Source organism: Schistocerca serialis, chromosome 11 (genome assembly GCF_023864345.2).
Source record: "Schistocerca serialis cubense isolate TAMUIC-IGC-003099 chromosome 11, iqSchSeri2.2, whole genome shotgun sequence".
Classification (NCBI taxonomy): Eukaryota; Metazoa; Arthropoda; class Insecta; order Orthoptera; family Acrididae; genus Schistocerca; species Schistocerca serialis.
Window position 1 is genome coordinate 123,718,169 of NC_064648.1, and position 14,215 is coordinate 123,732,383.

At 41.0% G+C, this 14,215-nt stretch overlaps 1 protein-coding gene across 2 annotated transcripts in view; it reads right to left on the reverse strand.

Moving 5' to 3' along the window:
- The window catches only part of LOC126426894 (zinc finger and SCAN domain-containing protein 12-like), an 87,290-nt gene that overhangs the window by 56,893 nt on the left and 16,182 nt on the right, over positions 1 to 14,215 (reverse strand). For both annotated transcript variants that reach the window (XM_050088983.1, XM_050088982.1), the window contains exon 2: positions 5,249 to 5,344. In XM_050088983.1, the coding sequence (XP_049944940.1) occupies positions 5,249 to 5,344 (96 nt within the window). The remainder of the gene's footprint in view (positions 1 to 5,248; positions 5,345 to 14,215) is intronic.

Sequence of the window (14,215 nt, forward strand, 5' to 3'; positions counted from 1 at the left end):
GCTACGCATGGTGGATATGTGGAAAATATCGTACTATAGAGTTTCCCAGACCGCAGCCCCATCTGTTGTTGAAAATTGTAACTACTGTAATTTCGAAAGTTTGTCTGCCTGAAAATGTACTGTTGTCCCAAGCATATTGCAACAAACGGTGTATTTCTATCGCTGCTCGTTTAGTTTTTATTGCCGTTTCAAATATACCGGTCATTTTTGAAACACCCTGTAAGTTATTCATAACTGGAATATTTAGGTATTTCATTCAAATTTCAGTCTTTACATTTGTATGATTTATTGTGTAACTGAAATTTAGCAGATTTCTCTTAGTATTCAAGTGAGTGACTTCATACTTTTCAAGATTTAGAGTCAATTGCCACTTTTTACTCCATACTGATACCCTGTCTACAACATTTTGCAATTAGTTTTGATCACCTGACAACTTTAGACGACAGTAAATGACTTCTATACAAGCCCTAATTTCTTTGTTACTTTCATAGTCCTTATGAGAAATTTACATCAGCAGCAGCAGAATCGTTCTGTAGCTATAAGCCACAAATGACAGGTGTCAAAATTTCTTAGCTGTGTTTCACAAAAACAAAGTCATCACCCCTCCAGAAATTTCTATTTCATATGAAGATAGTAATTGTTCCAAAAGAACAGATACTAATGATGACCATGCAGCTTCTCTAGAAAGAAATGATAATTAATTGAAACCCTCAGCTGCCTTCAGGAACACTACAAATGTAGGTCATGGACAGTTGGGAATGTGGGTCTCACGGGAAGCGTGCAGGGGATAAGTCCCTGCAGTTGCGCTATCCTCTGTGCCCTCGGGGGCTCAGATGGATAGAGCATATGTCATGTAAGCATGAGATCCTGGGTTCGAGCCCCAGTCGAGGCACACATTTTCAGCTGTCCCCATTGAGGTATATCAACAACACCTGTTGACAGCTGGGGGCTTCAATTAATCATCATTTATTTCTATTTCAGTTCACAGAGATTTCTATAACACTTGTGACTTAATCAAATTACTGGTAACAAATCTAGCAGTGCTCCTCTGAACTGCAAACAATGTTTATCTTCAATCCAACCAGGTGAGGATCCCAACCACTTCAACTGCATTCAAGAATGAGTCACACTAGTGTTTTGTAAGTTGTCTCCTTTACAGAAAACCAAAATTTTACTAGGAATGTTGACCATTCGCCCTCACTACCACCAACATTGCATGCTCATTCCACTTCATGTCACTTTTTTTTGCAAAGTTATGGCTTCATATCTATCAGCGTGAACTGTGTCAAGTAACACTCCACTGATACTGTATCTGAACACTGTAGGATTATTTTCCTACTCATCTGCATTAACTTATATTTTCCCACATTTAGAGCCACCTGGTATCCATCATATCAAACAGCAGTTCTGCCCAAGTCAACCTGTATCCTCCTACAGTTGCACAAAGATGGCACTTCAACATCATCAGCAAACAGTAGCTTATCGCATCCGTCAGATCTTTTATGCATGTGGGAAACAAAAGAAGTCCTAACATACTTCCTTGGGGCACTCATGGCAATACCCTTGTATATGACAAATACTCACCATCCAGGATAACATTGCTTAAGAAACCTTCAAGCCACTCATATTTTAGAACCTATTCTGTATGTTTGGGCCTTTACTAACAGCCATGATTACTTCCGACTGCAAATTATTTATTTATAAAATCCACCACAACAATTTCAGCTGTGATGTCATATTCAAGTGGAGTACTGGGAAATCATGATTCAGCACAAGTCAAAATATTAAGGAATATCTGACATGTGTATATGTCATCACCACATCCATATGTTTGGTGTTTACTGTTATCATTATATTTATCTTTTACAAAAATAAAATCACACTTCTATTCATGATAACAAAGGTAATATCAAATATCTAACATACAGTGGTGACAATCACATATATACGAGTCAGATATTGTTTAAGATTTTGATATACATTGAAGCACAATTTCAAAATACACATGGCCAAAATTGCAAGAATGGATATTATAAACAAATCATTTACAATCAATGAGTCTCATGATGTGTATTAAATAGTTTTACATAGCTGTGAGCTATGAGTAGTTAAAAAATTTGGCAATTGCCAGTGAGCCTGCATTTCTGTCCAATATGTGAAAGGATGCATCTGAATCGAATGGATAGCATCTTGGAAAGACATTATAAAATGAACATCGACAAAAGTCAAACAAGGGTAATGGAATGTAGTCAAATTAAATTATCTGATATTGTGGGAATTAGATTATGAAATAAGACACTCAAAATAATAGACAAGTTTTGCTATTTGGGTGGAAAAATAATTGATAATGGTCAAAGCAGAGGGGATACATGATTGGCAACAGCAAGAAAAGCATTTCTGAAGTTAGAGAAATCTGTTGGCAGAGAATAAAAATTTAAATGTTTAAATTTTATTGAACAATGAAGAAAAATATAGATTGCTACTTACCATAAAGATAACATGCTAAGTTGCAGACAGACAGAATTAAAAGACACTTACACATAAGCTTTCGGCCACAGCCTTCCACACCTCGTGCACACATGACTGCCAACTCTGGCAGCTCAGGCCAGAATGCCAGAGTTGGCAGTTGTGGGTGTGAGATGTGCTTGCCTTATTGTGCCTGTCTGCAGCTTAACACGTTATCTTTCCTAAATTGTTGATATTCCCAGGTGGAGTTTCCATTATTTAAGTCTTTTTGAAGGTATTTGTTGGGAGAGCAGACTTTTATGCAGTTGAAACATGGTGGTAAGCATGTTCAGACAAGAAGAGAATAGAAGCTTTTGAAATGTGACGCAACAGTAAAATATTCAAGACTAGATGGGTAGATCATGTAACTAATGAAGAGAAGTGAGGAAAAAAGAAATTTGTGGCACAACCCAACTAGAAGAACACATGGGTTGGTAGGACACATTCTCAGACATCAAGGTTCTTAAAAAAAAAAGGTTCAAATGGCTCTGAGCGCTATGGGACTTAACATGTGAGGTCATCAGTCCCATAGAACTTAGAACTACTTAAACCTAACTAACCTAAGGACATCACACACATCCATGCCCGAGGCAGGATTCGATACTGCGACCGTAGCGGTCGCACGGTTCCAGACTGTAGCGCCTAGAACCGCTCGGCCACTCCGGCCGGCAGACATCAAGGGAGCACCAATTTAGTAGCGGAGGAAAGTGTGGGGAATAAAAATCGCTGAGTGAGCTCAAGGGATGAATACAAAAAGCAGATTCAGAAGAAAGTAGGTTGCAGTAGTTACTCGGAGATGAAGAGGCTTGCACTGGATAGTGTAGCGAGGCTGAGACAGTGTATATAAATGACGTTATTTGGCCACAAATTGCAATAGAGTTTAATCATGTCACAAGAAAATACAATGTAGTAAGGGGGTCAAAGTGTTGTTCTTTTGATGTAGGGAAACTGTGAGAGCTGGTCAAGGTATATGGTCATGACCTATTGTCTACAGTCTAAAGAAGATGGGGAAAGCACGTACATAGTTATTTGCAGTAAAATATATCCCAAATTAGTGTGGGTCACTTCTGAGTGGAAAATTAGTGTAGCTACTTACTGGGATGAGAACAGAAAAGAAAGATAATGTTGGAAGTGGCTGGTCTCAAAATGAAATGGACTGAATTTTATTTTTGGCTGACACAATCAGTTACTTGAAAGTAAATGAAAAACTATTTTATGTAATCATAATATGAGCCACTGTAGTATCAAAGCAGTCGAGAAAAGAGATTACTTTATCCATGAAGCTCTGATTTGAATAAAAAATGAAACAAAGCAAAGTTTGAATATCCATATTTGAGGTTCAAATGCAAAAACTCTATTATTAAAAGCCAGTTACATTTTCAGGATAAAGATCATCATTAGTGAAAAAGCTCCTGATATTTATCAATCCTAGCAGAAAAATCAGATTCATTCAAAGATACATAATCAATAGATGAAAATAATAGTCAGGCTAAATGGATCTTTTTTTAATTTCATTATCAACAGAAAAGTAATGTAAGAGAGGTTTGCTGATGCAAAATTGCAAGAACAAGATTGCAGCAATTTAAAAATATTGTTGTTGGCGGATGCATGATCATTGGCGCATAAAAAATACATATGCTCATGAAGAAAATGTCCAGAGTAACGGATGAACTATTCAGCAATACTTAGTAAACACTGACCAGTAATTAGCACCCCTGACATATTTCTGTGACGTATACAAGAAATAATGCAATGGAAATGGTTCGTCAGTGTACCGGGCAGTCACTTGCCGACTGAATACCCATGGGCACGTTAGGCTTGAGATGCACACAATTAAAAACATAAAAGTCAAAAGTGAAAAGAGATGCATCAAACCAGTCTTTGGACTGAAGAACCCAGCAAGCAACAACAACAACAAAAACAGCAACTGTCACATCAGGTACGCAGCAGGTGACACTTCCTTGATGGAGGTGCTATTCTTTTATTTTGAAATAAGCAATTTGTTTCAGTTTTTAGCTATACTAATGCAACTGCTGATGTAGTGTTCTAATTTATTCCCAGAGTGGCACATTTACAAACACCAAAAATGGCATAGTTTACAAATCTCAATCAGGACGATGTGATCCTTGGAGCTTGCTGCATTATTACTATTGCAAGACACTACTGTGTTTCAGATAAACTTAAAAGTTTTACCACACATTCTCAAATAAGTCACATCAGCCACTTCAAAATGCGACAAACTGCAAACACCAAAAATGTGAAAAGGGGAGATTACTATCCACTACATAGAGGAGGTGTTGGGTCACAGACAGGCATAATGAAAAACCAAACAATTAAGCTTTCGTCCAAAAGGTCTTCTTTGGAAATAGAAATCACACACACACACACACACATTCACACAAGCACACCTAACACATACATCGCCAGTTTCTCCAGCAGCCTGGTGACATCGGCCAGAGACAATAGACGCATGTGTGTGTTCCAAAGAAGTCCTTTCAGTCGAAAGCTTAACTGTTTGCCTTTTCATTGTGCCTATCTGCAACTCAGCACCTCCTCTAAGTTGCGAGTACCAATCTAACCTTTTCATACTACTGTTGTTATTCCATTCACGATTTTCCATTGTTTAAATTGCAAACAAAATATTTCAAAATTCCAGTAAAAGCCTACACAGGAAAGTTACTTCCTTTGAGAAATTCACCGCAGCTATGGATCATACATACGAAAGAGTCCTGTTGAGGCTTACCCATGGAGAACTCATGTCAATACAACACTGCTCTTCTTCAACTTCTTCCTTCACTTCGGGACAATCTGCTGACTCCATGTTAAGCTTTTCAGTTACCTGTAACAAAGAAACAGCACCATATATATATAGACACACACACACACACACACAAAAAGAATAAAATAAAAAAAGTAAAATAACAAACTAGCAGTAGAGACAATGACATTGGGAGCCAATATTATTCCTAAGCAACACAGTGCAGTGGTGTGCGTCGTTATTTGAAGTAGCAGCACACCTCACTTCCTTCTACTATACTGACAAAAGATGTCTGTGGAGAAATTTGATTTTAGTTGGTAGTACAGACAGGAATTTCTGGTATGCATGCATTTGTTTTTTAATTTATATTACACTTTGCCTTTGCAACTTCGGGATGATGTGGACTCCAGACAAGACGAGTTCCAGATGACAATGATTTCATACCAGAAAAAAAGAAGCTTGTTGTAAAAAATCTGTTATTCTCTCTCTCTCTCTCTTTTCTCAATCTGTCACTTGCAGTGTTGTAACGAGTTTCACTGAAATTGTAAAAAAGAGTTCTGTCTAACTGAGGTTATAAAATGTATTTACCTGGCATTGTCAGAGCCGAGTGATCTCTATATCAATGTAAAAATCTTCCAAAGTAGAAGTTTTATCGATAGCAGTGGATATGCTCTATCTGATGTACTTGATACCTCTGTGCCTTGCTGATCCAGATATGGCTTTTATTTTAGTGTACTTAGAGTTGTGTCAGAGTGTCTGTTCTGTGAATTTACTGCCATGTTTTCAACAGCCAGACAGCAATGTGTCACACAGAGGGGCTTTATCATTACATATCCGATGACCCGAAGAGGTCAATATAACTTTGCTGAAACTACACTACTGGCCATTGAAATTGCTACACCAAGAAGAAATGGAGATGATAAACGGGTAAGCATTGGACAAATATATTATACTAGGACTGACATGTGATTACATTTTCACGCAATTTGGGTGCATAGATCCTAAGAAATCAGTACCCAGAACAACCACCTCTGGCTGTAATAACGGCCTCGATACGCCTGGGCATTGAGTCAAACAGAGCTCGGATGGCTTGTACAGGTACAGCTGCCCATGCAGCTTCAACACGATACCACAGTTTATCAAGAGTAGTGACTGGCGTATTGCGACGAGCCAGGTGCTCGGCCACCATTGACCAGACATTTTCAATTGGTGAGAGATCTGGAGAATGTGCTGGTCAGGGCAGCAGTCAAGCATTTTCTGTATCCAGAAAGGCCCGTACGGGACCTGCAACATGCGGTTGTGCATTATTCTGCTGAAATGTACGGTTTCGCAGGGATTGAATGAAGGGTAGAGCCACGGGTCGTAACACATCTGAAATGTAACGTCCACTGTTCAAAGTGGCATCAATGCGAACAACAGGTGACCGAGACATGTAACCGATGGCACCCCATACCATCACATCGGGTGATACGCCAGTATGGCGATGACAAATACACGCTTCCAATGTGCGTACACTGCGATGTCGCCAGACACAGATGCGACCATCGTGATGCTGTAAATAGAACTTGGATTCATCTGAAAAAATGACGTTTTGCCATTTATGCACCCACGTTCATCGTCGAGTACACCATCGCAGGTGCTCCTGTCTGTGATGTAGCGCAAAGGGTAACCGCAGCCACAGTCTCCGAGCTGATAGTCTGTGCTGCTGCAAACGTCGTCGAACTGTTTGTGCAGATGGTTGTTGTGTTGCAAACGTCTCCATCTGTTGACTCAGGGATCGAGACGTGGCTGCACGATCCGTTACAGCCATGCGGATAAGATGCCTGTCATTTCGACTGCTAGTGATATGAGGCCGTTGGGATCCAGCAGTGTTCCGTATTACCCTCCTGAACCCACAGATTCCATATTCTGCTAACAGTCATTGGATCTCGACCAACGTGAGCAGTAATGTCGTGATGCAATAAACCGCAATCGCGATTGGCTACAATCCGACCTTTATCAAAGACGAAATGTGATGGTATGCATTTCTCCTCCTTACACGAGGCATCACAACAACGTTTCACCAAGCAGCGCCAGTCAACTGCTGTTTGTGTATGAGAAATTGGTTGGAAACTTTCCTCATGTCAGCACGTTGTAGGTGTCACCACCAGTGCCAACTTTGTGTGAATGCTCTGAAAAGCTAATCATTTGCATATCACAGCATCTTCTTCCTGTCGGTTATATTTTGCGTCTCTAACACGTCATCTTCGTGGTGTAGAACTTTTAAAGGCCAGTAGTGTAGTAATCAGGATATGTATTAGCTGCAATCTGGGCAGTAAAACTTCTAATTTGGAAGCTCTTTTGTGATGTTATCAAAGTTTAGGAGACCCGTTAAAATACAGAGGAATTACTGAAAATGTGGTTATATGAGTTTTATAGCTAGTCAACAGAGAATACAAACTCCCTTATAGCCCTTGAACCACTGCAGTTGGAACAAAGTTTGGAAAATAATTGGTGGCAATGCATAGCAGGATTGCTGCATCAGAAATTGATAAAAAGGTGACTGTAACAAGATATTTGAGGTAACTGACATTTCTACTAAAGTCAGATCTCTTCATTAATGCTAACTATACCCGGAAAGAGATGATACAATTCCAATATAGCACTGATACTGAACTGGCAGTGTGGTGGCTTTTTTTCATCAACAAATTTCCTGGAATTTTCAGATTGTTCCTGGCTCAAATCAAAACTTTTATGATGTGTTGAATATGACAGCAAGTTTAACTTTATGAGTTTTTCATAGTTGCTAATGAAATGTTGTGAGTTGCCACATCAAGTTTTAGTGACTATTCAATAGTGATGCGTGGTTTTATCAACAATTCTGTAAATTACATGGTCTCGCCTCATCTATCACCATTCTAAGCTATGCTGTGTCATAACCTCAAGTATACAAGAAATCCTCACTGGAACATAGTTCAAACTGTTCTGCCTGGAATGTAACATGAACTGACTTTAACAGCAGTGGCACTTCATGGTTCAAACCGGACACTCTTCACTTGTAGCAAGACACTGTGATAAAAGTTAGCAAAGTGTAACTTAGCATTCTTATTTATAACTGGATGAAAGGAGAACAATCTGAGAACTATTTTTTGACTTTTGCAGACAAACTTGCAATTCTAGTTGAATCTCTACAAGACAACATAATGCACATAAATACCTCACAAGAGAGAGCTTCAAAAGCTGGCCTATGCATATCTTTTGAACAGAGTATATAACAGATGCAAAGGATGCACAAAAATAAATGGAAACTGATTATACAAGAATAAACAAAGCTACAAAATTTCAATATCTATGTGACAGAATTACAGAAATAAGGAAACTTAGTATGAGTAAGGAACATGGAAGTGGCTTTTCAATTAACAAAAAACCTTTATAACATGAAGTGTTGTTATAACAATAAATCTTTATCCATAAATGGGAAACTCTTACATCACAAGTGTCCTTAGACTAGATTGTCTTCATCTTCAGAATGCCTTTCATTAAATAGAGCCAAACAATCAGGTGAAATAGAAAAGAGAGAAAGGAAAATAATCAGGAAAATCTTGGGACCAAAATATAACAGTGGGAAAACAAGAAGTAATAAAGAAGTTTAATAAAGAATAAAATGAATACTAGACAGAATGAGGAAGAGAATAGATATATTCTATGTATGCCTAAAATGGCTAGATGAAAAAAGAATAACAAAGAGAGTTTGTAACTGTTTTAACAGAAACCGAAAAACATCAACATGTCCCGAGAATTCCAGGTACTGGGAGGAAGAGGATATCATAAGAAGCACCTGAGAAATTAATGGTGAGTGGGAGAGGGTGACATGGGGCAGTTTTTCACACTATAATCTCTCTTTATTATTCTAATAATTAACACACTTTGAAATATTAAGTATTTCAAAATTAGTGATTTATAAAGCTCAATAAAATTAAATTCCAATGTTAGGTTAATAACCCAGAACTCTCTAAGATATTACAAAACTCCTGAATACCTTGAGATTTCCCTGATTTTTCCAGGTAAAATGTTATTTCCTGAGAATTTCAGGTTTTCCAGAAGAATTGCTACCCTGATCAATGACATGGATCGCAGAAGTTAAAGCAGACCTGATGAAAATGTAAATAACAGAGGAAGAAATAGGAGAGACAGAGAACTTCAGAGCAAAAGTATAAAGTTTTATGGGCTTCAAAAAGAAAAAATTAAGAGACAGATACAACACGGATAAAAGAAAGAAAAGAAGAGCACAAGAAAGAATGAAAAACTACTGGAAAGAAAGAAATGGGGCAACAAAGAAGACATAATATTATGAAAAGGAAAGTTGCTACTCACCATATAGCAGAGATGCTGAGTTGCAACTTTCCTTTTCCAAAAAAGACATAAGTTATTTCACATGATCCTCAGTAGGCCAAACCGATTTTTTAAAAAACTTAATGATAAAGGCTGATCTCAAACATGCATGTTCAGATATGGATCTGTACTTTTTTTTTTCTTTTTTTTCAAACCTTAAAGAAATCACCACTACCCTTGTGTGAATGATAAATTCACAGCTGTGTAACAGATTGTTGCACTCACAACAAGGAAATGGTCCTGGAGCTTATGCAAAGATCTCTCACAAGGCACAAAGAAACTTTGGTCATAAGTAAAGAATTGAGGGTAGGAAAGCAAAAGCAGATTTGCTTAACTCAGTTTTCAAATGCCTTTGCAAAGGAAAGTGCAGGAGAATAGTTCTAATTAATTCTCACAGCACTGCAAAGAAGAGTAAAATAGACATTAGTGCAGTTGGGAAACTGCTGAAACTGATAAAATGGAACAAAGCTCCAGGTCATCATGGAATCCCAGTCAGGTTCCATAAAGGATTTGTGGCTGGGTTGGACCACATTTTAACAACAACATTCCATAAATGCCTTGAATGAAAAACTTTACCCTCTAGTTGGAAGAAAGCATACCTCACACTCATCTACAATCCTGGAAATTGAAATAAGAACACCGTGAATTCATTGTCCCAGGAAGGGGAAACTTTATTGACACATTCCTGGGGTCAGATACATCACATGATCACACTGACAGAACCACAGGCACATAGACACAGGCAACAGAGCATGCACAATGTCGGCACTAGTACAGTGTATATCCACCTTTCGCAGCAATGCAGGCTGCTATTCTCCCATGGAGACGATCGTAGAGATGCTGGATGTAGTCCTGTGGAACGGCTTGCCATGCCATTTCCACCTGGCGCCTCAGTTGGACCAGCGTTCGTGCTGGACGTGCAGACTGCGTGAGACGACGCTTCATCCAGTCCCAAACATGCTCAATGGGGGACAGATCCGGAGATCTTGCTGGCCAGGATAGTTGACTTACACCTTCTAGAGCACGTTGGGTGGCACGGGATACATGCGGACGTGCATTGTCCTGTTGGAACAGCAAGTTCCCTTGCCGGTCTAGGAATGGTAGAACGATGGGTTCGATGACGGTTTGGATGTACCGTGCACTATTCAGTGTCCCCTCGACGATCACCAGTGGTGTACGGCCAGTGTAGGAGATCGCTCCCCACACCGTGATGCCAGGTGTTGGCCCTGTGTGCCTCGGTCGTATGCAGTCCTGATTGTGGCGTTCACCTGCACGGCGCCAAACACGCATACGACCATCATTGGCACCGAGGCAGAAGCGACTCTCATCGCTGAAGACGACACGTCTCCATTCGTCCCTCCATTCACGCCTGTCGCGACACCACTGGAGGCGGGCTGCACGATGTTGGGGTGTGAGCGGAAGACGGCCTAACGGTGTGTGGGACCGTAGCCCAGCTTCATGGAGACGGTTGCAAATGGTCCTCGCCGATACCCCAGGAGCAACAGTGTCCCTAATTTGCTGGGAAGTGGCGGTGCGGTCCCCTACGGCACTACGTAGGATCCTACGGTCTTGGCGTGCATCCGTGTGTCGCTGCGGTCCGGTCCCAGGTCGACGGGCACGTGCACCTTCCGCCGACCACTGGCGACAACATCGATGTACTGTGGAGACCTCACGCCCCACGTGTTGAGCAATTCGGCGGTACGTCCACCCGGCCTCCCGCATGCCCACTATACGCCCTCGCTCAAAGTCCGTCAACTGCACATACGGTTCATGTCCACGCTGTCGCGGCATGCTACCAGTGTTAGAGACTGCGATGGAGCTCCGTATGCCACGGCAAACTGGCTGACACTGACGGCGGCGGTGCACAAATGCTGCGCAGCTAGCGCCATTCGACGGCCAACACCGCGGTTCCTGGTGTGTCCGCTGTGCCGTGCGTGTGATCATTGCTTGTACAGCCCTCTCGCAGTGTCCGGAGCAAGTATGGTGGGTCTGACACACCGGTGTCAATGTGTTCTTTTTTCCATTTCCAGGAGTGTATATCAAGTGTTGCAGAACTTAACCACAAAGTTACTGTGCTATGCTCTTGACCTCCATCTGTTGCAAAATCCTCCTCCATGCTAACCAGCATGCATTCCAAAAACATCAATCATGTGGAACGCATCTCTCATTTTATCACCTGACATCCTGAAAGGTATGGTCAAAGGCAATCTTGTGGATGTTGTATTCTTGACTTTCAAAAACCAACTGATTCAATACCATACTATAGTTATTATTGAAAGTACCAGTGAATGCTGGTGTTATCTTTGATGGAGAGTCATAACTAGAAGTAGAAGTGATTTCAAGAGCAGCCCAGGGAAGTTTTTTGGGACCCTTGCCGTTCATGTAATATACAGATAATATTAACAGTAACCTCAGATTTGTGCAGATGGTGCAGCTATGTATACTGAGGTACTGACTGAAAAAAGCTGCACAAATATTTAGTTACACCTTGAAAGATTTCAAAACGGTGCCAAGATTGGCAACTTGCCTTGATGAACAGCAATATAAAAATGTGAACTTCACAAAAAGAAAAATGTTGTTTTCTATGACCACAATACTAAAGAGTTACCACTGGAATTGGTCAACTCATACAAATACGAGGGTCACTCCAAAAGAAATGAACACTATTTTCATAAAAATACAGTTTTCATTCTGCATCTGTGAAAGTTTTACAGTGTGTAGATACATCCTTCCCACTTGTTTCCAAACTTAGTTCAACCTGTTCCCGTGAGTGGCGCCGTCACAGCATGTCTTCAAGATGGCTGCTACACTTGACGTTCGTCAGAAGCAACATGCTGTCATAGAATTCCTGTGCTGTGAAAATGAGACAGTGGGAAACATCCACAAGAGGTTGGAAAAGATGTACGGAGATGCTGCTGTCGATCGCAGTACAGTTAGTCAGTGGGCAAGCAGGTTAAGTGATGAAAGCGGGCACGGCAATATTGAGGATTGTCCTCGCAGCGGCAGGCCTCGTACTGCACACACTCCAGACAATGCGCGGGTAGTTAACGAATTGGTGACTGTTGACAGACGCATCACAGTGAACGAATTGTCATGCTACATTGATTTAGGGGGAGGAAGTGTTTGCAGAATACTGAAAGTGTTGGTGTTAAAAAAGGTTTGTGCCAGGTGGGTTCCCAGGATGATGACACTGGCTCACAAAGAAACAAGAAAAATGGTATGCAGCAAACTTTTGGAACAGTACGAGAACGATGGAGATGAATTTCTCGGAAGAATTGTGACAGGTGATGAAACATGACTCCATCATTTTTCACCAGAGATGAAGAGGCAATCAATGGAGTGGCATCATACAAATTCAACCAAGAAAAAAAAACTCAAAACCACACCTTCTGCTGGAAAAGTAATGGCTACGGTGTTTTTCAATTCCGAAGGACTCTTGCTTGTGGACATCGTGCCAAGTGGAACCACCATAAATTCTGATGCATATGTGACGACACTGAAGAAACTTCAAGCTCACCTGAGTTGTGTTCGACCACATCGGCAAGAGCAGGATGTTTTGCTGTTGCACGACAATGCACGGCCACATGTCAGTCAAAAAACCATGGAATTGATCACAAAACTCAGATGGACAATACTGAAACACCCACCTTACAGTCCTGACCTGGCTCCGTGTGACTATCATCTCTTTGGGAAAGTGAAAGACTCTCTTCGTGGAACACGGTTTGAAGATGATGACTCCCTTGTGCACGCTGCCAAACAGTGGCTCCAACAGGTTGGTCCAGAATTTTACCGTGCGAGTATACAGGCAACGGTTCCAAGATGGCGTAAGGCAGTTGAGAGGGATGGATATTATGTGGAGAAATGAAAATATTGCTCCTAAAGGATGTATATACACACTGTAAAACTTTCAAACATGTAGAATAAAAGATGGATTTAAAAAAAAAAATAGTGTGCATTTCTTTTGGAGTGACCTTCGCACCTGGTTGGAACAATTTGCAGGGGTATGAAATGGAACCGTCACATCAACACAGTCAAAAGTAAAAGTGATGGCAGACTTCAAATCTCTGGTGTCCCAGTCCAGTGTGTCTGAAGACCCGCTGGACAGTACAGATATCAAGAACAGACGCTAGGCAGCATTGCCACTACAGAGGTGCTGTGGGCACCAATGTAAGTGCTGCCATAAACCACGCCTGTCCGGCTGGCCTATCTGGGCTGCGCTTTAAGGGCGGCAGTTAGACCTCTTCAATCCGTTAGGTGTGATTTCTCTCTATTACTGTACAGGTCTCGCTAGACATCATTTTATGAATGTGTGGCGTCTGTTCTTTCGGGCATGTCCAAAAGAACAGACACCACACATTCATGTAATTGATTTGCCTTGTTAGGCAGTGAGTCCACAACCTTCAGTGTGGATGCACACCAACATTTGACCTCTACCAGGAACATAAATTTGGCAAGCACAATAGGGACTGTGGATAGGTGGTGCCGGATGGGAATGCCCGCGTGCTGGCGAGCGTGCCGATGTAGTCCGCACAACTGTGATAAACACTGTGTCCGGATGGCGCAATGGTTAACACAACTGCC